The sequence below is a fragment of the Corvus kubaryi genome, unplaced genomic scaffold (genome assembly GCF_017639235.1).
Source record: "Corvus kubaryi isolate FWS band 111438036 unplaced genomic scaffold, C.kubaryi_AGA036_p1.0 37126, whole genome shotgun sequence".
In the NCBI taxonomy this organism is placed as follows: Eukaryota; Metazoa; Chordata; class Aves; order Passeriformes; family Corvidae; genus Corvus; species Corvus kubaryi.
The window spans coordinates 210,357-230,533 of NW_024581031.1; the positions used below are offsets into that span (position 1 = coordinate 210,357).

At 48.1% G+C, this 20,177-nt stretch overlaps 2 protein-coding genes across 9 annotated transcripts; both read left to right on the forward strand.

The window, feature by feature from the left end:
• The first annotated feature begins 1,260 nt into the window (after window positions 1–1,260).
• CUNH21orf58 (chromosome unknown C21orf58 homolog) lies at window positions 1,261–8,619 on the forward strand. Of its 5 annotated transcripts, none has more exons than XM_042021156.1 (9): window positions 1,261–1,360; window positions 2,054–2,119; window positions 2,802–2,859; window positions 3,938–4,005; window positions 4,612–4,755; window positions 5,188–5,302; window positions 6,708–6,847; window positions 7,288–7,454; window positions 8,535–8,619. In XM_042021156.1, exons 2-9 carry the CDS (start codon window positions 2,060–2,062, stop codon window positions 8,548–8,550), a joined length of 768 nt encoding a protein of 255 aa, XP_041877090.1. In that variant the 5' UTR covers window positions 1,261–1,360; window positions 2,054–2,059; the 3' UTR covers window positions 8,551–8,619. The 5 variants fall into 5 exon arrangements, with proteins under 5 accessions (XP_041877090.1, XP_041877088.1, XP_041877089.1 ...); XM_042021154.1 differs by lacking the exon at window positions 1,261–1,360 and adding an exon at window positions 1,643–1,811; XM_042021155.1 differs by lacking the exon at window positions 1,261–1,360 and adding an exon at window positions 1,643–1,784.
• A 1,478-nt stretch (window positions 8,620–10,097) lies between these two features.
• Window positions 10,098–19,580, forward strand: KMO (kynurenine 3-monooxygenase). 4 transcript variants are annotated; one of them, XM_042021149.1, is made up of 15 exons: window positions 10,098–10,255; window positions 11,372–11,441; window positions 12,568–12,665; window positions 13,524–13,613; window positions 13,807–13,855; window positions 14,445–14,532; window positions 15,343–15,508; window positions 16,011–16,082; window positions 17,259–17,380; window positions 17,838–17,985; window positions 18,408–18,465; window positions 18,577–18,659; window positions 18,930–19,031; window positions 19,115–19,174; window positions 19,359–19,580. In XM_042021149.1, the coding sequence occupies exons 1-15, from the start codon at window positions 10,202–10,204 to the stop codon at window positions 19,524–19,526; spliced, it is 1,428 nt and encodes a 475-aa protein (XP_041877083.1). In that variant the 5' UTR covers window positions 10,098–10,201; the 3' UTR covers window positions 19,527–19,580. The 4 variants fall into 4 exon arrangements, with proteins under 4 accessions (XP_041877083.1, XP_041877085.1, XP_041877086.1 ...); XM_042021151.1 differs by having other exon boundaries at window positions 19,393–19,580; XM_042021152.1 differs by having other exon boundaries at window positions 19,396–19,580.
• The last annotated feature ends 597 nt before the right edge of the window (window positions 19,581–20,177 follow it).

A 20,177-nucleotide genomic window follows, 5' to 3' on the forward strand; every position in this document is an offset into this window, starting at 1 on the left:
CTTAAACCACCATGTCTAAAAATAGGCACAGTGTTCAAACTCTGACTTCAGCACTGCTAAATAGAGCGGAATAATTATGTCCTGTGAGGTGCATGTAACACTCCTGTTATTCCTTTGTAGGATTAAATTTGTCTGGTTTGGCTCTTTTGAATCCTCATGCTCAAGTCTGATCCCTTGTTTGGGATTCAGTGTAGTTATAGATCCCTTTCAGCAAGATCTTGCGTGTGGCTGGCATGTTCCTGGCACGTCATTAAGTAGCAGGCTGTAAGATGTTCCAATAGTAGGGATCCTACTGTGACCAAGGCATCCATAAGTGTGGGAAAAGAGAGAACCTTTAGCAGCTTTGCTGGAAAGCAGGGGGGTTTTTTTGCCTAGTATTGAATGTCCTCTGGGATACCTGTCACATTAAGCAAAAATTTCTCTTCCTTTCCTGTTTAGTAAATTCAGTTGCTTAACACTGCTGCTGTATTTTTAATGGAACACTTATACCTGGTTCTTTTTGTCAAACTTTCTTGTAACACTCTATTCATACTGCAATGAAGGCTCTAGAAATTTAACTTTAGCAGCACTGTACTAAACCAGTTGATGGTAAAACAATCAGCTCAATATTCACCAGCAGTCAAAAAGGGGTGGTTTTTTTTCCCAGCACACTATACTTACGCAGTTTACAGGCATAACTAGGCTTATGCTTTAGGTTAAGATAACTAGGAAACTCCTTGTCGTTGCAGCTGCTCAGATGAAGGGGTCAAAGACATTAGAGAAAAATCTTGTTGGGGTTTTAAAGTACAGAAATGGACTCAGAGTTGTTTCTCAGGAGAGCTGTTGGCAGGTGAGAGGGTTTTCTGTTCTGGCTTGTCATTCCTGCCATTCACCACAGAGCCCTGCCAGAGGAAGCTGAACCCCAGCTCTGACACAGCACAGCTGTTTTTGGGATCCCTGCACCTCAGTTTCCCTAACTTCTCCAGTGACTGCCAGCCAGTGTATTTTTAGGGACGGGCTGTGTGGATCACAGCTGAGAGAGGTGATCTGTACTGCTCTCACACAGCTTAGGAGCATCTCTGAGCTGCCAGCAGTGGCTCTGCTGCAGTTTTGCTTTGGCCTTCGAGTGAGGAAGGGGCTGTAACTTATCTCTCCTGGGAGCAGAACTGGGCTTAAAATATGATACTGAGAAGGAGTCTCTGTTATTTAGCTTTTTTCTCTTGCCTTGGTTTTCATTTTATGGATGTCACTGATAAATGTCACCCTGTTTTTATGCTGGTAGGGGTTTGCTGGGAGAGGGAGATATTCTGTGGGTTTCTTGGAAGATGGTAACCAAAAGGATATTACACCTTAGCCTCTTTACTCTTGAACTTACCCAGAGGTGAGTTCCAGCTATGCTCCTTCATTTTTTTTAGTTACTGTGGGGTAATGACAATTCATGTAAAGGGCTATGTCAAAAGTGTGCAGACCCCTTACAGTGGGATAAACAGGTACCAATCAGCAAGATCATAATCTGACCCCTGGCACTGGGCTTGTGTTAAAGAACCATTGCCTTTGTTTCTTTTTTTCTTGTCCACTAATGTGCTGGGCATTTGCTTTATCGAAGGTACACAAGCTTCTCTGCCTGGAGATTAAATTGTTTACGTTGTGTATTGACAGTGGAAATTCAGCAACCAGGTTACAGGCGCAAACCCCTGAGCTAATTAGAAGGCTCTAACAACACAGAGGCCAGGTTTAGTAACGCTGCGAGGGGAAGGATAGCAACCATTAGGAGCAGACAAATCTTCAGTCTCAGTTGCCCTCCTGTGAGCATCACAACCTGCCACACAAAAGTGTGTTGAGAGAAATGGCAGGAAAAGCTGTGTCTGTGATGTTGTGAATGCCTGTACTCACTTTTGTCTGGGAGTGAAACTGAAGCTTTTATCTTCTTCTCTCAATTTATACTCATCTTGTATTATTGTCTTTTAATAATGGAATTATTCTTTGAAGATTGTGGAGGGAAAAAAAAGAGCACTGAAAACCTATCTGCCTCTGTTTAGCTTTTTAACCTGTTTTTGCCTGCCTGCTCTTCCAGAAGACAATGGCAGATCCTTCAGTGGTGGATCACCTGACACGACTGAAACTCAAACTCCTAGAAAAGGTAAGGGAATAATTCTGCAGTGGTCACCTTTTTTCTGCTTTTTGCTCTTGCATGTTTAAGCATTAACACAGTGCTTTAAAATAGTATAACTCTACTGAGATGCACTGAGGAGTGGTATTACTTAACTGTCACTTTCTTAAGTAACATTGTGCAAGTTTACGTGGACCTACAGTAAATTAAATTGATTTTGTGGGAGATGTCACCAGTTAGCTTAAAGCCAGTTTGAGCTGTGACAGGCAAAGTTTAGGAGCAAATCGTGGGTAAAGAGAATCTCAGATTGTTTTAAGGCAATTTCATGTCTGCTTTCATATACGATGTGTTGCCTGGTCAGACCTTTGCTGAATCAAGAGTCCAGATCTTGGACTATCAGGCAAGCTCAAACTGAACATTATCAAGTTCTTCATATGATGCAGCTCTCTTCCCTACAAAATAAATTATGTATAAAACTCCTGATTCATGATGCTATCAACTTTCAGGTCTGGAATAGCCTGGACAGTTGGAAGCATGACTATTCTTTACTGTAACTAGATTTGTAGTGAGACATTTCATACTTCTTTAAGAACCACCATTTTTCTCCATTTCTGCTCTATTTCCTCCATCCCAAACCTGTGCCATGTTTGGAAATCCTTGTGAGCTTTTCTGCCTGACTTATAACCAGTTCTGGTTATGGTTCTGCCAACAGAGACTAGAAAATGAACAGGAGAACCTAGAGAAGATGGAGTTGTCTCTCCTAGCTGCAAGTAAGAGAAGCATTTTTTCTAATTATGGGCATACTTTGGAAAGGGCTTGGCTATGTTCCCAGGCATGAGTTCCTCAGGAGATGATCCCCTCTCCTTCCTAACAGCTGTGAGCTGACTGCTTTTTATCTTTTGCATTTCTTCCTGACCAAGGGAAGTGAACAACCAGCTGAGCACTAACATAAGACGACTTCCTGCCCAGGTATCCTCTGCAGCCTCTCAGCTGCAGCTGCTGGCTCAGCTGGAGCCAACTGATGGTGATCCAGTTTGTCCTAGCTCTTACACCTAGGAGTGAGCCCCTGTTCTAGTCCAGCTGTTTGCCTGGTTTTGGTGATCCTGAAAAGGCAGGAGGAACACTTCATTTCTTTGCATGGCACATGCACTGTTTATATTATCTGTGGATTCAAAGCTACCAGTAGAAGCTCAGTGATATTTCTAGATTGTACTCTGGGCTCCTTTTCATTGATCTGATGCACAAATAGTTGGAAACGTCTAATGCTGTGGCCAAAAATTTTCCAAAAAACCCTATAACAACTTACAGTTTCAAAATATGAAATGGTGCTTTCCAGGGCAGATGCCAGGCATGGCTCCAAAGTACCTGAAAACATTCTTGCTTATCTTCATTACAAGCAAGTTCAAAATCAACCACGTGTGGGACAAACTGCAAAGGAAGTTGACTCAGAGCAAAATAGAAACAGAAAAGTTGGCTTTCAAACCTGAGTTTGTTTTGAGCTGTTACAACAAACAGTCATCCTCGGCATGCACAGGGTACATCTCGAAACTTTTGGGCTGAAATGGACTCCTAAACCAGGAGGTTAAAAGGGGGCTTTAGAAAGTAATCTAAAGAGCTTATTTTCAGAGAAGGTGTTTTGCCTTTGTAGAGCTGCTGAACAGCTGTGACTGCACATGGCATAAAGTCATTATCCATACACGTATTTGACAAGAAAAGTAGCCCAAGCCTTTTGTGGAAGAACTCAAGCTATCTAATAACACATTTTCCACATTATTATCATAATACAGGTGCTGTAATAGCTCTGTCTTTGTGATCCTTTGAGAAGATAATGGACTTTTCCTCTTCCAGGGAACAGACCTCAGGATATGCTCCAAAGCGCCCTGAGGCGAAGGAAAGATCTGCTGCAGGAGCTTAGGGTAAGAGCCCTCTCTGGCCAGAAGCAACAGGCAGGGCCCAGTTACCTGCACATCCACTGCTGGTGTAGATTCAGTGTTTTCCTGTCCTTTAGTTCTGGGGCTGGGCAGGATTTAGTACTCTGCTGCTTTGGAATATAAAGGCTGGGCCAGCTAATCAGGGAGAGGGCCTGGGGAGCAGCTTGGCTTCCCTCACTACAGCTGTGGAAGCTTGCACCTGCTTCAGGTATTCAGTGGGATGATTCTGTTTGTCCTGAACTGCTGTATCATAAACTTTCTGTGCCAAAATGCAAAGAAGGGATTTTTAGTGCTGCCGAAGTAGGGACAATAGTAATTGTTATTTATTCCTAGTTTGTGGAGGGTACCAACTATTAATGAAATGTTTTCCCAGACTTCTGGTGGCTTGTTCTGCACAGTTGTTTTTTTTTTTCCAATCCTTTTTTCTTACTCTTCCAGATCTGTAGGAAGGAAAACTTTATACTTACGCAGGCACTGGCAGTGCCCTACTGCAGGTTCCCAGGGGCTAATCCCATTTAGTCCAGAGAGCATAACTATACTGTCTGCCTTGCTGTGACCAGATTTTCTTTACGAAAATACTTGATTTTGAAGGATCAGCACCTTCTGGAAGAGCTTTCACAGCCACCTGCACCAGCTGGAGGGCACTGCCATAACCACAGAGCTGCCCTCCCACAAGTCTACCAGATCCCTTTTCCAGCTTCCCAAGTGGAGCCACCAAGGATTATCCAGCAGATGGTAAGGATTGTCTCCTGGAAAACACCACTAGCACTGTGCCAGCCTGAGCTGACAACCATTTGGGACCTGTATGGAATTCCTCCTCCCACAAAAAGGGAAGAAATGCCTCTAGCTCTTTTACGGGACCCTTGCTGCCCTCAGCAAAACCTATGGGGAAATCATCTTGCAAATAAGGCCCAAAATTAACGATGGGAATAGTTTACCCTTGGAACAAGATGGCAAAAAGAGTGGCAGGGCTGTCCACGCTCCAGCCTGGCCATTCAGCCACTTTCTAATGCACATCGCTGTCTGCTCATGCAGCCCACAGCCTCAACAGCTTCTCCACGAGGATCCCAGAGTTTTCCTGAAACCTAGGCAGATGACAGCCGTTCCCATAGACAGGGGTGCTGGCCAAAACCAACCCCAACTTCTCCATTTTCCTTCCTGTTCCAGATGCCAACTCAGCCTGCCACCATCATCCAGCAGTTGCCTCAGCCGTCCCCTCTGATCACGCAGATTCCCCCAGCCCAGCCCTTTGCAGCCCCCCGCTCTGGGAACATTAAAGAAGGTAACAAACTCTCCATGTGTCAGCCAGCTCCTGTTGCCAGGCCTGGAAAGGGCAGGGCAGGTACCATGGCAAGTGGAAGGGGGCATGGGACGGTGTCCAAGCTAGTTAATGATGTGCTGTTTCATGAGCTGGTGGAGCTTTGGGAGTTGTACTCCATAAGTGGGATGGGTACCAGTTGTGGGAGGCTTTCAGGCAAACTCTTACCACTAAAACTAAGGAAAAAGGAACTACAAACTCAAGGGAAGATTGGGAAAGCAACACAGCTTAACTCATGGCTCTGAGTAATATTAAGAAAGTCAAACTCATGCACATGGATGATTCCAGAATTAGCAAACAGGGTTCTAGAGTTTGGTTTTATTCTTTTGTTCCTTCCTGAGATGCTGTTCAGTCTCCTCAGGCTTTTATTTGTGCCCTGTGTTTGGAAACAAGACAGAACATCTGAAAGTGTTGTTCTAAATATAGTGCAATGCCAATAAAAGGGTTTGTTTCTAAACAGAGGTGGGTGCTACTCTGAAATAATACATGAACTAAAACCTGGGATGACTACCCTGGCTCAGCCTTCAGCCAAAGGTTCATCCCATACAGGAATCCTCAGTCATGAAACCGCAATATTTCTCAGCTCATGCTTCATCTAAGTGTCTGGATTTTTGAATCTGAGTTTATTTCCATAACCAAAATATTCCCAATCCATTCATGTTTTCTCTGATGCTGCTACATGTAAACTACTTCTTGTATGATCAGTAAAAAGGAAAATGAGAGTTGCCTTCATTATTTTTTCCCTTCTTTTTTTCTCACCTCTCCCTCTTCACTTCTCCCCAAGTGAATTAGTTATACTGCACAAGTCCTTTGGAACCCAAAGGAGATTTGAGGTGCATGAAATGACAGTTTGAGGGTTGGGCTTGATGATGTTAAAGGTCTTTTCCAACCTTTACAATTCTATGAGTCAGCGGACTCTCAAGTTGGCACTGCAATATCACATAAATTTGAGGAAACCACTCACATGGAAAGCAATGATCTGGGGCTGAAGCAATGGAGAGCACAGCCAGGAGCCTGTGCATGCTGGAGTAAGGGAAATCTGCAGCTCAGCTCTTCTCCATTCTGCCATTCAGCATAGCTAGGGGTGTGGGCCTGCAGGGGAAGCAACAGACAGAAGACAGTCAGCAGCAGCTTTCTTGTAGAAGGGAGGAGAAACAGGAAAACTGGTATGAACAATCCCACTCACAGACATTAACTTTGCACTTTCTGGGGAAATAATGCCAATATTCTTCATGTGCCCCTTTCAGCTGTTTTGCCTTGGTTGCAGTGACCACTCTGTGTGCTTGAGGGCACTCCTTACCACGATGACTCTGCTGCTTGTCAGTCGTGGATAAAACTCTTCTCTTCTTTTCTTCTCTTCTCTTCCCAGATATGGTAGAGATGATGTTGATGCAGAATGCTCAGATGCACCAGATCATGATGCAGAACATGATGCTGAAGGCTCTTCCACTGACAGCGCTCGCACAGCTTGGGGGAGCCAGCTGTGCCGTGCTCCAGCACACGCAGCAGGTAACAACACCCCATCCTGAAGGGCATCCTCACCCACACCAGGCCATGGCTCATCATCCTGGGAGGGCACAGGGCCTGGCCAAAACACACAAAGAGCTGGGAGAGCCAGAAGACTGTGGAGGACACTGCACCTTAGGAAAGATGACAGAGGAAGAGCATGCCCTGATGCCCACCTTCCTCTCCAGGCCATCCTGTCATTCTGCATTTCCCTGACATTGACTGATGGAATAAATTGGAGGGAGTGGGATCTGAGTATCAGGTGAAATCTGAAGTCACTGAGTGTTTTTGGACCTTCTGTACTGGAACCTGCAAACTCTTCTCCAGACGCATTCCAAAGGTCTTTCCCAAGGGGTGGCTGAGTGGAACTCTGGGCCCTCAGCCAGGGACTCCCCCATGGGGGCACAGGTTTCTGCAGCCACCCTTTGTCTCTCTCCAACAAGGACCTGCAGCTTGCTGCTCCCCTGGCCGTGAAAGCAGACAGGCCCAGGCCACCTGTGGTGCACCACCACCACCATTACCCTCCCATGGGGGTGTTCCCAGTGCCCCCCAGGAGCTTCCCATCCACATCCACAGCACAGCACTGGACCGGCAGCTCTGCCCAGCCTATGTAAGTAAGCAGTCAGCTGTGACGTGCACTTGTAGCCCTTCTCCCTGCCCAGGTGGGGTGGCGAGGCAGGTTGTGGAATAAATGTGGGGATCTGACAAGGATGTGGATCACACAGATCCCCCACCCTGCCATGCTGCATTTCTCTGCTCTGCAGGGGCTCTCACCCTGCTTTTTGGGTCTCCCTGTGAACCCAGCAGTCACCTGCTAAATGAGGTGGGGGGAAGTGTTTTACATTCAGGCTAAGGTTCCCAGCAGGATTTATGTTCTTAAAGCACTGCTGAGACATTTGCTAATCAGGAATTCCGGGGGAAATAAACTCAAATCACCAGCTTAAAAAATGGCACAAAGGAAGGGGAGTATCAGAAATAATGCTGAGCCTTTGCCATAAGCTTGTGCTTGCAGCTGAAGGGGGTGAGTTTCAAGTGCAGAAATGGATGAACTTCTCCCCAGGATGCTCCCGGATCCCTAGAGCCCTTGAGCTCTGTGCAGAGGTCACAGCCAGCTCCTCCAGGGGCTCATTTGCTTTGTGCCTTCCTCTGAGCTTGTCCTGCTTGGCTTCCTAGGTGCTAGAAAGTTCTTACATGCTAAGGCTGGTGAAGAAATGCTCCTTGCTAGAGCATGGAAGGGGGCGTGACATGGGGACACACTGTGAGAGCTCAACTTTTATTTCTGTGCCATGGCTCTTTCAGAGCCTTAGTGAACAGGACAGGATGGAGGCAGCTGCAGCCCTGGGCATGGGTGACCTGCTGGCAGGGGTATCTGTACAGCCCTCTTTAGCAGAGGATTTGAATTCCTGAACTGATTATTTACCTAATGGGATTATAAGAGATGAAGATTTCTACCTATTTCCCTTTGACATGGGTTTGTAATCTGAACCAGTAAAGAACTCCTGGCTCCTGTCAGAATCAGTGCAATTCACTGTTTGCAGAAATCAGTAAAGGTCTTGTTGTGGCCTTTAAACTGGTTCTTCCTCTTCTTCAGCTGCCTTCCACCACAAGGTATGAGACCAAACACATCTTTTTGCAGCTGCAGCACTGCTGGCTGTTACTAAACACAATAACCCCATTTTTCTTGTTGCAGGTGGCCCACACACTGACAGTACATGATCTTCTGCAAGTGGACCGTAGCCTTTCTAAAACCAATAAAATCCTGATGTTCTTCCTCAGCCATTGACACGTCTTTTTCTTCAGCAACATAAATCAAGCCCTTTTCCCTCCTTTACTTTTCCTATTAGTTTTCAAAGGGCAGGCTTTAATCCATGCCCATGCTATCCTGTTCTTTTTAGTTTTATTTATGACTCCTTAAAAGGCTCACTCAGAGTTTTTATCAGGCAACACATTTTCATGCTCTCAGCAGTCGGATTTTGCTTAGTACAGAAAGATGAACAATGATTTTGTAGCACTTTTTCAATATCTTCCCGCCTTCTGTTTTTAAAGTGGAGAACATCAGTACACTGGGTTTGCCTGGTGCAGTTTCTGAGTGAGTTTGATTAAGAAAACCCAGGGACCTAAATTTTGTTTGGAATGAAGGAAGGATAGTAACTGTCACTGGTGGAAGCTAATTGTGTGCTGTCTGTGTTCCAAAATCAACTAATGAATAATTTATTTACTGTGTAAAACCTACCTTGCTCTTTCCCCTCTCTGCTCTGTTGTCTTTGAGATTCTTACCGCTCTCTACAACTTCTCACTCTCTACAACTACATGAAAGAGGAAATGGCCTCAAGTTGTGCCACAGGAGTTTAGATTGAATATTAGGAAGAAATTCTTAACAGAAAACATTGTCAGGCATTGGAATGCCCAGGGAAGAATTTGAGTCCTGCCCCATCCCTGTAGGTCTTTATTAGTCATGTAAATGTGGCATTGAGGGTCATGGCTTAGTGGTGTGCTTGGCAGTGCTGGGTTAACAGTTGGACTCGATGTTCTTAGAGGGCTTTTTCTACCTTAACGATTCTATGAGCCAAATCTGCTGGTGCCTGTCAGGTTCAGCAATAAATTGTACTCAGTGATGCAAATGTCTGCACTTTCACTGTCTGCTGTTTAATTATTGTATGTTGGCTCTAATTGGCTTCCCCCTTTTCAATGCTTACTGTGGGCAGCATTGGCTCAGCAGAGTATTTCCTCCCAAGGATGGGCATGTGAAATGGTGCCTGCAAAGATGTTTCCTCACAGCCTCGTCCAAGTCCTGGAAAGCTTCTGCAGAGCAGGCATGGACCCTCTCCTAAGCATCACACCCCAAAAGGCCTGAGCCACGCACAGCTTCCTTGGATGAAAAATGTCTCAAAGATGGGACGAGGCTCCTGGGCAAATAATGTGGCTCACATCCCACCCTCAGGAGAGAGTCTGTGAGGCTCCAGAAGTCACTCCACATTGTCCCACCAATGCCTCTGCAGCTGCAGCCCAATGAAGCACCAGCAAGTGCCTGGCAGATGCAAGTTCTCCTCCTGCTCTGTGTATGTACCTTGGAGACTGCAGGATTGCTCTACAATTTCCAAAAGAGGCCTTTGGATAGAGCCTGACTGAATAACACCACGTTCCCATCTCTGCACCTCTGGCTCAGCCAGGCTGACTCCCTGACAGTCTCTAGACTGGGAGTTAAACTTTAATGTGAAGCGGGGAGAAGAACCCAGGCGTGACTCAGCCACCCACATTCTCTCCCCTCCCCTCCCCACTGGCAAGGGCAGCAGGACTGGGGAGAAGCAGAGGGATCAGAGACGGAGCAGGGATCTGAGACCCAGGGGCTGACCTAGTATGGAGCCCTGTGACCCACGAGGGAAAAGAGTTGCTATTATCGGTGGTGGTCTGGTAGGGAATGACATTTAGCTGCTGCATGATTGTGTTTGCTGGGGAGCTGGGGCTGTAAAAGCACTGCTTGAATGTGGGGGTAAATGTTTTTCTTAAAATGGTTCCTCTGTCAGATGACGGGGTGTTGCAAAGGGTTTGATTGAGTTCCTACTGTGGGAGGCTGCTGTCCTTTTCTCAGAGGAAGGTGTTTGGGTGGTGGTGGAGCAGTGGTGCCCAGGTACACTAAAAACCAGTCCTTGTTTGGGGTGCCAGGTCCCACTGTCCCTTGGCTGAGTTTGGCTGTAACCAAATCTCTAATGTGAAATGCTTTGCAAGGACTGAGACCAGTAAATGCCAGGCTGAGAGGAAATGCCTTCCTCTGCCCACTTTTGTTTGGGAATGGTTTTGATCCACTGCTACTTGCAGAGAGGTGTGACACTAAAGGCCAGGTGGATGGGGCTCTGAGTAACCTGGTCTAGTGGAAGGTGTCCCTGCCCATGGCAGGGGGTTGTAACAAGATGGTCTTTAGCATCCCTTCCAACCCAAACCATTCTGAGAGTCTGTGATTCTATGACAGCTTGGGGCATTGCAGCACCTACATCTCTCTCTCTTGACTTTTTGGACATTAGCTTCTTGGAAAAGAGTGATGACAGAAGAGGCTGTAGTTCTGACAATTCATAATGGATATTAAATTTTAGAAGTTATTTAAATAACAAACAGGACATATTTATACTGTTCTCCCTCACTGTGTTCCCAAGGGAATGCTGCAACACCCTGAATTCTATTGAGGAAGGTAAACACAGTCCAGAGAGGAGCTGTGAGCTTGCCCACACCAGCTCCTGCTGTCTCTGGCTGAAGAGGTGAACCCTGCTGCACTCAATTGCTGTGTGTAAACAAGCCTGAGCTTGGCATGACTTTATAAAAAGAGTTTTGATGGGTGGCTTTTGTCTTGGAGACTCTGCAAACACACAGGGCTGCCGGAGGACTGCTCTTCAGTAAAAAGTCTTCTAAGGTTCTTGGTCAAAAGATCTCCCTGTTTATGCTGAGCTGCATCCCCATATCACTTCTTTCCTTTGATGCATCTCAGTAGTGACCTCTGAAATACTTCATCCACCCTTCCTGATCCTTGTCTTGTAGGTGGGTGCATTAAATGCCTGTTTCTTTGCTAGACGAGGTTTCCATGTTGATGTTTATGAAGCCAGAGAAGGTAAGTTCAGCCTGATCATTACTGTGTGAGCTCACTGAAACAGTAGGAAAATAATTAAATCTGAGAGTGGCAGTTTGGGGATATTATTTTCTCTCTCCCCTTTAGCTCCTGTGGTGGGAAGGAGCATTTATTTGAAGTTCATCTTGTGTGAAGGGAACCCACCCTTTTGCTACTAAAATGATGCCCTTTTTATGTTCTTGGCTTAAACACTGATTCAAATCCTCACCTTTGAAGCTTGGTGTCTGCAGGAAGCATTATAGTACAGTGCTGGGTCAGAAGGAGAGATGGAGCCTCCAGATCCACAGGGCACCACAACAGAGAAATTAGGATTTAGAGTGAAGATGCTGGCTGAAAGGCAGAGAAATTGTTCATCTTCAGTATCTGACAGCTGCCAGACAAATAAAACCTGGGCAGAGGTGGCAAGCCAAGTGGCAGGGGAGAATGACACCATGGAAAGTGAAACTCAGCTCAAGTATGCAGTGAAGGGAAGGAGGAGCCATGCCTGACACATCTCTGTGGTAGCTCTTCCTCCCCTAATAGAACAGGCAGTTCTGCTGCATGGCTTACGGTTGCTAGAAGTTCCACAGTTTTGAAAAGCCTCTGATTGCTCTTACCTGCCTTCTGAATTGGATGGCTCTTACTGTGCTATTCCAATTTTTGGCCCATTGCTTACACTCCCATACATGTTGGGATGAAGAGGCTCTGCCCCATGTACTGGCCAGACAATCCAGGAAGTCTAAATGAGGCAACCTGGAGGAGGAACAGGCCAATGCCCAGACATTTCCATCTGATCAGCCATGAAGAAGGTGACCTGCCAATGTCCCAAAATTCACCAGTCTGTGGGCCTCAGCAGAACTGCCAGGCATTCATTGCTCAGCCTTCTGCATTTAGAGGAGAAATGGCTCTTAATGTAAATGGGCCCTCTGGCTCATGGGGAGTTGTCAGGATCCAGCATTCCCTTTGCAGCACTTGGCTGCAGCTGCTTCTTCCAGGCTAGAGGTGGCACGGAGGATCCAGGCTAGACTCCCCCCTACCCCACCTGCTGTTGCTGCAGGTGCTTGCAAGATGTTCCCCTCACCAGGCTGTGCTATCAGTGCCTCCATAACCAATTGCTCCTCCCACGCAGATATCCGAGTGGCCAGCTTTGCCCGTGGCAGAAGCATTAACTTGGCCCTGTCTCACAGGGGACGCCAAGCCCTCCGAGCTGTGGGGATGGAGGAGCAGGTACCCTGGCATGTTCTGTTGGCGGGGAGGGTCTCCGTGGTTAAAACACTCTTGCCCTGTCCCAGCCAGACGTCTTCCACTGCAAACCTGCAGCCTGGCTCTCCCCTGCTCCACAGCACATCTGCCAGCAGTATCTCCCCCACCCCAGGCAGCTGCGCTCTTCTCCTGGCAGTGGGTGCTTCCCTGGGAGACCAAACAGCTTCCAGTGTTTACCTCCCTGCCGTGCTCCCCTCCCTCCTGGACATGAGGGCAAACAGGGCAGGAGTAGATGGACTCCCAAAAGAGCTGATGCAATAAAGCAGGATGCAATAAAGGCAGCTGTTTTCCCCACTGACATGTCCAGATTTGTATTTTCCCACAAAACCTTGATCTTTGGGCTGATCCCTGAAATCCATCTACACTGCCTTCTGCCCAGCACGCTTGGCTGGGAGCCCAGCACTCTTCTGTAGGGTGCTGGCTACCATTTAACATCCAGCTGTTGGGAGTGGTGGGATCTCCTGGTCCCTGGATCCCTGCAGAGGAGCCCAGACTTTGGCAACACATATCCCAGTCCCAGGATGTAATTTGGCTGTCATTCCCTTGCCCTGTAAAGCACTCTGGGATTTTTCATATCCCTTCTATCCAAAAACAATTTCCCTCTGATTTTTTTGAGAATGAGCTTGTAAGTGATCTCAGTAAACTGTAGTAAATTGACATGACAGTCCTGTTAAATTGGGTAGTGATTTGGAAATATATGAGGAAAGAGCCCCCCATTCTTCCTCGAGTGCAGTGCTTGGGCGAGGGGATGATGCTAAGTAACTTGTACTAAAAACCCACAGTTGTGGCCAGAAGCCTGCGTTGCATTCCTTTCTGTTTCAGATTGTGGCCAAGGGCATTCCCATGCGGGCAAGGAGGATACACACACCTTCAGGGAAAAAATACTCTATCCCTTATGGGAAGAAGAACCAGGTACTGGAGTTGCTTCTCAGAGCACAAGGGGTCTTTGTTAGCATTTGTATCTCTGTGTTATGGACAGATCGTGGAAGTGGGAGAGGCTGGAAAGAATGAGGGAAGGGGATTGCGTGGAGGGGAGGGTTTCCTTTCTGGCCACACAGTGTCCTTCAGCAAAGCTTTCTGAACCCCCTGTTTGTTTGCCTTGCAGTACATTCTTTCTGTGGACAGAGCAAACTTAAACAAAGAGCTGCTGACAGGTAGGTTGTCACTTCTGTTTGCGAATACTTCTAACACACTTTTTGCTGGGGATTTAGGGTTTGCCCCATGACCAGAAGACTTTAGGCCCCCAGCTCCCTTACCCAGCTCTCAGAAAGTGCAAGCCTGAACTAGCAGAGGAAAACCTGTGCTGTTTCCCAGCTAAAGCATGAGACACCTCCTCAGCCTTGTCACGGTTTGTGGCATTTTCCATAACCCCTGATTGTACGGAGACAAATAGAAATTGGAGCTCTATGGCCAAGTATGTAATCAGACTAGACCAAATTTATGCAAATTTCCCACTGACTGCAGGTACGTCATCCCATCCTGAACTTCAGTGGAGTGATGGTGGAAAGTAGTCACTGATTCATGTCATTGTGGGGAAGAAAAAACCCTTGGAGGATTCCTTGCATTTTTCAAATAGTTTATACCATAGTTGACCAGTCCCAGTGTGCCCTGCCTGCTGGCCCTCATGCAACACAGCAAATTACTTGCTGTAACAACAAAAATCCCTATAATTTAGGGATCTCTTGGAATTACTTTTTGCGGTCACGGTAAACCCCTCTACCTTTAGTTCTTTTCTTTTCACAGCTTCTGAGAAGTACTCCAACACTAAACTGTTCTTTGGACACAAGCTCCTTGGGTGCAATGCAGAGCTGGGGACATTATCCATAAAAAGGTAATCCCTGGGTAAGCGTGGGATCAAGCACTGTGGTCAGTTAGTTTCTGCTTAATCATTCATAAAACCTCAAACAATTGAGCAATCTCCGTTTTGAAACTACTGTGCAGGCAAAACCTTGTGCCAGCTTTGGAAAGGAGAGACATCAAGGCAGGGCTCATGGGGAGACTGAGAAAGGTTTAAGCAACTCACTAACCCCACAGCCTGGCAGCAGGCACACATTTCCTGACCTGTGCAGGGGATAAAAGTGCCAGTATCCATAGCACTGGGTTCAGGGACAGATTGCTCATCAGGGAGGGCAGATAATTGGTGATGCCCCATCCCTGGAAGTGTTCCAGGCCAGGCTGGATGAAGTTCTGAGGACCCTCGTGTTGTGTCTCTGCCCATGGCAGGGAGTGGAACGGGCCCAGCTTTATGGTCCATTCTGTGGTTCCATGACCTTGTTTCACAGTCTTTCACAGAAGTTCTGGTCCTACCCCTGATTCACCTGGCAGATGCTGCAGGCTCTGCAAAGCAGCAGCGTTATCCCAAAGGTGCCTGCTGTATTGCTGAGTAGCCCTGGCAGAGTTATGTTTTTGATAACCTACAGGATAATTATTTATCCTAATGCTGAGCTTCCCAGGCAGTGAGAGCTGATCTTCCCTCACCCTAGAAGATTATTAACACATTTTGCAAAAGGCAGATCCTCTGGGCACAGTGGTGCTGGGCTGGCCTGGAGTTACAGAATGATTAACCATAGAATCATAGAATGGTTAGGATGGGAAGGAACCTTAAAGATCAGATTGATCCAAGGGACTGTCTTGCTTTTAGATCTGACCAGCAGACCTTGGAAGTGACCTACGATCTCATCGTGGGGTGTGACGGAGCTTTCTCAACAGTCAGAAAACAGTTCATGAGGCAAACGCGCTTTAACTACAGCCACGAGTACATTCCTCATGGCTACATGGAGCTGACCATCCCTCCCAAGGATGGAGATGTGAGTGTGCCTGTCCCAGGGGCTGCTACAACCTTCACAGGTTGGACATCCCACCCCCTTTTCACTGTGGCTCTGCTATAACAGCTTTGGAAGAATTAATTTCTCACCTGGGGTTCAGGCAAGGGATTAAACCTTTCCTAAGAGAAGGCATGGATCTCTTCCTCTTCCAAAAGTGGGGTTGGTACCTGCATGCACAAATCCTAGAGAGCCTGTCTTGGAGTGGTGGGATTAACTCTGGTTCTGAGAGGTCCTGGGGGTATGGGAACATGTTTATGAGGACACCAGCAATTGCAAAGCATCAGATTTTTGCCCATATTTCTTACCCTTTTCTCTTTCCCCTGCTCTGTGTCTCCCTGAAGCATCAGGGAGCAGAAAGGGGCCCTGTAGTTGTTGTGTCTTCCCATGGGAGCTGTCGTGCTGGTGTGGAGGGGAGCCAGAGCCTGGGCTGGGGAAGCTGAGCAGGGCAGGGCAAGGATACAAGGCAATTTTCTTTCTCTTTCAGTTTGCCATGGAACCAAACTACCTCCATATCTGGCCAAGAAACACCTTCATGATGATTGCACTGCCCAACATGGTGCTAATCAGGGCCATGTTCTCTTGGGGCACAGGATGGGGCTGGTGGGGATGAACTGGCTGTGGTGGCAAGGATTGGGAGGGTTAGGAGCCACAGAATAATGGAATAACAGAATCACAGAATCAATTAGGTTGGAAAAGACCTCTGAGATCATCAAGTCCAACCTATGACCCAACACCACCTTGTCAACCAGACCATGGTACTGAGTGCCACATCCAGTCTTTCCTTAAAAACCTTCTTGGACAGTGACTCCACCATCTCCCTGGGCAGCCTGTTCCAGTGTCTAATCACCCTTTCTGTGAAGAAATTCTTCCTAATGTCCAGCCTAAACCTCCCCTGGTGCAGCTTAAGACTGTGTCCTCTCTTCCTGTCCTTTGTTACTTGGGAGCAGAGCCCAACCCCCATCTGGCTGCACCCTCCTGTCAGGGAGTTGTAGAGAGTGATAAGGTCTCCACTGAGCCTCCTTTTCTCCAGGCTGAGCCCTTCCCAGCTCCCTCAGCTGCTCCTCATAGGTCTTGTGCTCCAGATCCTTCACCAGCTCTGTTGCCCTTCTCTGGACATGCTCCAGCACTCAATGTCCTTCCTAAACTGAGGGACCCAGAACTGGGCACAGCACTTGAGGTGTGGCCTCGCCAGTGCCGAGTACAGGGGACGAATCACTTCCCTGGTCCTGCTGGCCACACTGTTTCTCATACAAGCCAGATGCCATTGGCCTTCTTGGCCACCAGGGCACATACTGGCACATGTCCAGAGAAGGAGCCAGGAGGGACACCCAGCCTGTGCCAGGCTTGCCACAGCCTAAAGGGGTGCAGGGCAGGGTGCTCAGAGCCAGTCCGACCTCGCAGCACCAGGTAGGTAACTCTGACACCTCTCTCTGCCCACACATCTGAGCCCAACCAGACCCCACAAACAGCAGTCTGCAGCTGCATGTTATAAACTACATACCAGGAGCATCAGGACACTGTGCCAGGCCCATGCTGGCCAGTCACACACTGTTTCTGCCTCCCCTGTGCCTGCCCACCATGAGAAAGGGGGTGGCCAGACACTCATCCCTTGCTGTGCCAGTGGGTCGCTGGGATTGCCAGGTGACAGGCTGGGCACTGAGCTGCTGCTTCAGGTGCCACGTGCTCTCTCTGGCCTCTGGGCATCTTACTGACCTTTCTTCCTGGCTGGCAGGACAAGTCCTTCACCTGCACACTCTTCATGCCATTTGAGGAATTTGAGAAGCTCACAACAGGCAAGCAAGTGCTGGATTTTTTCCAGACCTACTTCCCAGATGCCATCCCCCTCATCGGAGAGTAAGTGTTCCTGTCTCCCCTCTTCATTCATTAACACAGTTATCTGTTATGGGATGGGCTTTTTCTTGGACGATATCAACAGTCTCAGCTGTGTCAGGCAGTTTCCTTTCCTCTTAAGATGAATTATCACAGGACTTCATATTAACTGAGAAACTCAGATATTCCCTGGTATGTCCTTCCTACATTGACCAATATCTACCACTGCTCACAGTAACAGGACCAAGATGTCAATGATCAAGTTGTGTGCAGAACTTAAAACCTGCAGACAAAATATCTGGTCCACGGGGGGTGAAGTTGACTTCCACATTTTTCCCAGCACAAATAGCCTAGTGCATAGGCTTAGGGTTTGCATACCAAGGCTGACAGTGCCTGTGGCCTGGCTTCCTGAGCTTGGACATGGCACAGCTTGGTCTTCTCTTGTGGTCCCATACAACAAAATCTGTTGTTTTACCTAAAGGCAAGAGCTGAAGCATGATTACTTTTTGCTGCCAGCCCAGGCCATGATCTCTGTGAAGTGCTCTTCCTACAACCTCTCTTCCCGGTGCGTGCTGATGGGAGATGCCGCGCATGCTGTTGTGCCCTTCTATGGACAGGGCATGAATGCGGTAAGTTCATGGCTGGCCTGTCCCTGTTGGTGGGGTCCCCACTCCTTTAACCCACAAACACCTGGTTTTAGTGTTTAACTCCGTAGAGTTCATGGGCTGGCCTGTCCCACAGCCTGATGTCCTCTGCATTGGCAGGGGTTGAGCTCCCATCAGGATGTCCTCCTGGGAAGGACAGGGGACAGGGTGATGATGCCACCTTCCCATGGAGCAGAGGACTATGTGGGACGGGGGGTCCAGGCACCTGGGAAAGGCAATCCCCTGGATTTCTCTCAAGACCCCTGCCAGAGGGGCCTGGAGTAAGACACTTGGTCTGAAGTTGTGGTCAATGGGACCAAACAGCTACATTAGCTAAGCATTCATGACAGCACTTCTCCTGAGTTTGTGCCTCCTTTATGCCTATTAACCCCTAATATTCCTCCCAGGGCTTTGAAGATTGTCTGGTCTTTGATGAATTAATGGACCAGTTCCACAATGACCTTGGTAAGTGAGGTGGTTGGGGAGGAGCGAGAGCAGAGGAATGTCCCTCTGCAGCTGAGGGCAGCTGGATACCCTGCAGGGAGCTGCCTGTGAACTATTGCTTTCTTCTCCCAGGTGCCTGCCTCCCTGAGTTCTCCAGACTGAGGGTGCCAGATGACCACGCGATTTCGGATTTAGCCATGTACAATTATGTAGAGGTAGGTGAGCCCCACACAGACCTGTGGTTCCATGGGCCATGCACACAGCAGTGCTCTCAGGATGCATGCGGCAGGCAGGGCCTCTGGCAAGACCCTGGCTGGGCTCTCACCCTGGCAGGCTTTTGCCTCAGAGCTCCTTGGGAATGTTACTGGGGCTGAGGAGGCACTGATCCCTGCATGACCTCCAGGACAGGCAATGGGAGAGGTAGCAAAGCACAGGGGAGCTCTGCCAAAACTCCTTGCAAAGGGGTGACTGTTGCTCTGTTGCAGATGCGTGAGCACGTGAATTCAACGTGGTTCATTTTCCGAAAGCACGTTGACAACTTTCTCCATGCCCTCATGCCTTCCACCATTGTCCCACTGTACACCATGGTAAGCCAGCCTGTCAGTCCCCACTGCCTTGAGCTCCTCCTGCCTGGCTTTGGGGTGGTGACATTCTCCTGCAACCCTCCCAGGTGACCTTCACCAGAATTCGCTACCATGAGGCCTTTCAACGCTGGAAATGGCAGACAAAGGTTGGTCAAGGGTGGTGCCTATCCTCCCCATGCCATGAGCCTTGGGAGCATCCTGCACACCAGCACTGTTCAGCTGTGGGGGCAGCTTTGGTGGTGGGATATTGCCAGGTGTGATGACTTTGCTTGGTGCTGCAGGGTCGGACCCAGCCTCTGATGATGTTGGGGTTTCTCTTTGCACTTGCAGGTAATTAATCGAGGGCTCTTTGTTGTGGGGGCAGCAGGACTGGGTGGCACCTACCTGCTGATAAAGCGTCTGGCATGGAACTTGAATTTCTGCTTGGAAGACTTGTGGGGCTGGTCCCATTATCTGAAGAATACTGGAAATCTTCTCTTTGGCACACGAGTGGTTTAAATGTAAGGGGAGCTCCCTGTAGTAATAAAATTGAAGGCACAGGCTGTTGGCTCAGCTGGGTGATGTTGTTTCTCTTGGGATGTGGTTTGGCAGCTCCTGCAGCCCCTTGGAAGCAGTTTGGCCTCTCTCCCTCTCCCAGGTGAGAGGAGCCCATCAAGGCAGAGAGTGCCCAGAAAGCCTTTCCGGGGGCTCAGGTGTGTCACCTTGGCAGCCTGGTCTCAAGGGATGTGGTGCATAGATGTGGCACTCAGAGATTATGGTTTAGTGTTGTACCTGGCAGTGCTGGTTAATGGTTAGATTTTTTTTCCAACCTTAATCATCCCACGATTCTATGACCTGACTGGTGTGTCCCAGCCTGCAGACTGCTGCTCTTACCAAAAACAAGCCAACATTTTGAGGGTCCTGAAGCCAAAAATAGCTGCAGCCTGGGACAGTACTAGGAGGAGTATCAGACACACTTTCCTTCTTACCTTGCCTTACACCCTCATAGCCACTGCTGAAGAACATAAAAATGGCCCAAACTGACCCCTGATCTGATGTGGCACAGCCAATCTCATTTGAGGTGGTCTATGTACAGCTGCCAGCACATGGGCAGGGATGAGAACTGCTCTGCACTATTCAGCAAGTCAGTTTTGGCTTGCAAGGGAGCAC

What these genes read in the sequence shown, in the direction of transcription:
- CUNH21orf58 (XM_042021156.1), top strand. Translation starts at nt 2,060, where the DNA reads ATGGCAGATCCTTCAGTGGTGGATCACCTGACACGACTGAAACTCAAA. An exon ending in AACTCAAACTCCTAGAAAAG is followed by an intron (nt 2,120 to 2,801) that starts GTAAGGGAATAA and finishes TTCTGCCAACAG; the next exon opens with AGACTAGAAAATGAACAGGA. An exon ending in GTTGTCTCTCCTAGCTGCAA is followed by an intron (nt 2,860 to 3,937) that starts GTAAGAGAAGCA and finishes TTCCTCTTCCAG; the next exon opens with GGAACAGACCTCAGGATATG.
- KMO (XM_042021149.1), top strand. Translation starts at nt 10,202, where the DNA reads ATGGAGCCCTGTGACCCACGAGGGAAAAGAGTTGCTATTATCGGTGGT. An exon ending in TCCCTCCCAAGGATGGAGAT is followed by an intron (nt 15,509 to 16,010) that starts GTGAGTGTGCCT and finishes TTTCTCTTTCAG; the next exon opens with TTTGCCATGGAACCAAACTA. An exon ending in TGATTGCACTGCCCAACATG is followed by an intron (nt 16,083 to 17,258) that starts GTGCTAATCAGG and finishes CCTGGCTGGCAG; the next exon opens with GACAAGTCCTTCACCTGCAC.